Source organism: Camelina sativa, chromosome 9, assembly GCF_000633955.1.
Source record: "Camelina sativa cultivar DH55 chromosome 9, Cs, whole genome shotgun sequence".
NCBI classification, from domain to species: domain Eukaryota; kingdom Viridiplantae; phylum Streptophyta; class Magnoliopsida; order Brassicales; family Brassicaceae; genus Camelina; species Camelina sativa.
The window spans coordinates 35613980-35617109 of NC_025693.1; the positions used below are offsets into that span (position 1 = coordinate 35613980).

The following is a 3130-nucleotide window of genomic DNA, read 5'->3' on the forward strand; positions in this document are numbered from 1 at the left end:
TCCTTTAAATCTATTTAAATAAATTGTCATCAACTCAACTCAACTCAGTCCGTTTTTTTATTTATAATTATTATAGAGGAAGAACGACGAACCAGTCAGTCATCTTCTACCGGGAAAAGCTTCCGTCCGGCTGATTTCTGACGCCGGCGATACTCTCTCTCTCCTCTGTCTTTTTTTTCTTCTCTCTCTCTGTTTACTTCTTTCCGGTAGTCAAATGAGTGAGAAAGATCTTTAGTTGTAAAAGAGAGGGGGTGAGGGGGAAGAGAATTTGAAAGGAAAAAGGATAATGCTTTGCCGGAAAAACTCAAGCTTTGTGGATAGAGGAAATGTTCCGGTTTATCTCAACGTTTACGATCTAACTCCCTTTAATGGCTATGCTTACTGGCTCGGTCTTGGCGTTTACCATTCCGGTGTTGAAGGTTTGTCTCTTTTTTTCCTTTTTTTTTTTGGTTTCTTGGACTTTCTTGAATTTTCTTGAATTTGGTTTCTCCGGATGTTCATGTTTTAGATCTAAATAAGGACTAGTTGTCGTAGATTATATATCATACTATTAGATCGGATTTTTCTTGGGGATTTCAAGTCATTTATAATTCCCAAGTTTAGATTTAAGTTTCATTTGTTGTTGTTGGTTGTTGTGGTGTATAGTTCATGGTATAGAGTATGCATTTGGAGCTCATGAATATCCAAGCACTGGGATTTTCGAAGGAGAACCTAAGCAATGTGAAGGCTTTACGTTTAGGAAATCGATTCTGATTGGTAAAACGGATCTTGGTCCTTTGGAAGTTAGAGCTACAATGGAACAACTTGCTGACAAGTACAAGGGGAGTTCTTACAATCTCATCACCAAGAACTGCAACCATTTCTGCGACGAGACTTGTATTAAGTTGACTGGCAATCCTATCCCTAGTTGGGTTAACCGTCTTGCAAGAATCGGTAAAATCTCTGGTAACTCCCCCTCTTTCTTTAGCATTTTTGTTTTCTTTTTTTAGTGGTTGAGGTTAGAGTCAGAGAGAGACTGAATCAACTAGTTATGTTTGGAAGTGGGTGCCATTGAGTCTTAGCATCACTATATAATGTTAAATGGGTTTAGCTTATTTCTTCTCGGGTTTTGCTTGGATGATTCCATCTTTATGCTTGAGTGCCAAAGTTCAGCTTCTGATTTTATTGATATGTACGTTTTATGATCGATAAGAACAGCTACTGACTTATGTTTGGCTTAAAGTTAGCATTTTTGGACAGGACTCTGTTTCTTCTGTGTTCTGAAGTTCTTCTGAATTGTTGTGTGTTGGTTAATTCAGGGTTCATGTGCAACTGTGTGCTTCCTGCGACCATAAACGCGACCAGGCTTGGAAACAACAGAATCAATCAAGACAAATCATGTGAAGCAGAAACTGAGAAGAAGAAACTGACGAGTGCATCAAGCAGAGAAGAGGGGTCTACGATCGCTACTCCTTCGTCGTCGTCTTCGTCTCCGTCAGTTCAAGTTCGCGGTCGAAGTAGGAAAAGGCGTCCTCGTGCTCTGCAACCTTCATCGCCATTGATTCTCGGATCTTCCTCCGTTTGACTATATAAAAAAAAAAAAAATGGCTTTTGTTGTGTTATTAGAAATTCCATTTTTGATCTCTCAACTAGAGAGAGAGACAACTCTGTTTTATTCCCCCTTTAATTTCGAGTGTGCGCTTTGTAATCTTGTTAATATGCAAATCTTATTTACATTTTCGTTTCAGTTTTTGGATATTATTTTTACACATTTATATATATCAAATCAGATCTCAGTCAATCAGAAATAACAAAGTAAAGAATATATTCCCACTTCCGACAAACAAAAAGTTAATGATGAAAAGCAGACACTGGTGGCTTTTTAGAACATGAGCCAAATCAATTACAACACCAAAGCTTAAGATAAGAGTAGAATATTTAAATGTTGACTCATACAGTATATCACAAGCATTGCTCTCTGTTCATGGCTGGTAACAATAATTCATATTTAAAGTATGTAATAGTTTGGTTTTGAAGCTAAAATACAAATGTACTTGAGATCGTTCAGCTTGAAAATGGCACTAACACTCCAATTGTTCCTGCGAACCAATATGAAGCAGAGATGGACAAGTGAGAAGTTAAAAGCATATGCATATGTTTCAGGCTTGTTTTTCGCGCATCCACTCAAAAAAATTGTCGAGAATCAATGGCCATGCAAGTTCTGGATTGTAGTTGGACATGTCTGGGAAACTTATCTGCAATGTAAAAAATATGCAGATTTTAGATGCAAAGAACGGTTGGTTGAAGGTCATTTGAGGAACTGCAGAAATATGGAAGGTACGTACCTCATTGCAGAACCGATAAAATCCCAACCACTGGTCCATGTTAATGACTTTGTAATCATTTTGGATCTGTTCACAATTGGGATGACAGTTGCTCAACACTTAAAAAACGAAGATCAGAGTTATTTTGAAGATAAAAAAGTGATCCAAACCTTGAGATAGTCGATAAAGTAGTCAACCTGGGCACGGAATGTTGACCCTAAGACGATATCTAAGAGTTGACAAATCGTCTCAATGTCGATGCTCTTTTGTTTTTCCTCTGGATGGGATGATAGATAAATGATAATCATCACAAAGGTCACACACAAGCACACTAAGCGAAAACATAAATCATCTTATATTTATATGATCATGGCATGCTGCAGTAAATAAGAATTAGATTACCTGTCAAACAATACCGAAAGGCATAAACATAGAAATCTGCAAAATTTGACGGCCTCCTGACCTAAGAAAAGGTAAAAAATAAGAAAGAAAGTTAACAAATTTTGATCATAGGACATAATAAAGAAGAGATCAATTAATGTGAAAACAAAAGATGAAGCATGAAAATGTGAACCTCTTTCTCGAGTTCTGGAAGGGCTTTCTTCAGTTTACTGATAGTGTCAGCCCTCATCGCCTTAAGTGCTCTTCTCCACTCCTCCTATAGGGTTCAAAGCGAGTTAAGATCAGCCAAAAAAAAATCTATCATAGTAAGTAACAAAGTTGTGTATTTTATTTGGTATAAGATAGACTCATGTACAGGGGAGAACAATCCAAATATACCAGAGTGAAGTAACCCTGTTTCTCAGCCTTCATTTTCCTGCAACAAG

General features: G+C 37.3%; 2 protein-coding genes across 3 annotated transcripts in view; one reads left to right on the forward strand and one right to left on the reverse strand.

Moving 5' to 3' along the window:
* Nucleotides 1-1735, forward strand: LOC104714307 (deSI-like protein At4g17486). Of its 2 annotated transcripts, none has more exons than XM_010431620.2 (3): nt 1-419; nt 646-945; nt 1299-1735. In XM_010431620.2, the coding sequence occupies exons 1-3, from the start codon at nt 287-289 to the stop codon at nt 1562-1564; spliced, it is 699 nt and encodes a 232-aa protein (XP_010429922.1). In that variant the 5' UTR covers nt 1-286; the 3' UTR covers nt 1565-1735. The 2 variants fall into 2 exon arrangements, with proteins under 2 accessions (XP_010429922.1, XP_010429923.1); XM_010431621.2 differs by having other exon boundaries at nt 2-419; nt 646-933.
* The window catches only part of LOC104715990 (DCN1-like protein 4), a 2610-nt gene continuing 1310 nt past the window's right edge, over nt 1831-3130 (reverse strand). Inside the window, exons 5-10 of the mRNA XM_019229637.1 lie at nt 3084-3120; nt 2878-2961; nt 2706-2766; nt 2474-2580; nt 2325-2390; nt 1831-2234 (exon numbers count right to left, since the gene is read on the reverse strand). Of these exons, the coding sequence (XP_019085182.1) occupies nt 2139-2234; nt 2325-2390; nt 2474-2580; nt 2706-2766; nt 2878-2961; nt 3084-3120 (451 nt within the window). The 3' untranslated portion in view covers nt 1831-2138. The remainder of the gene's footprint in view (nt 2235-2324; nt 2391-2473; nt 2581-2705; nt 2767-2877; nt 2962-3083; nt 3121-3130) is intronic.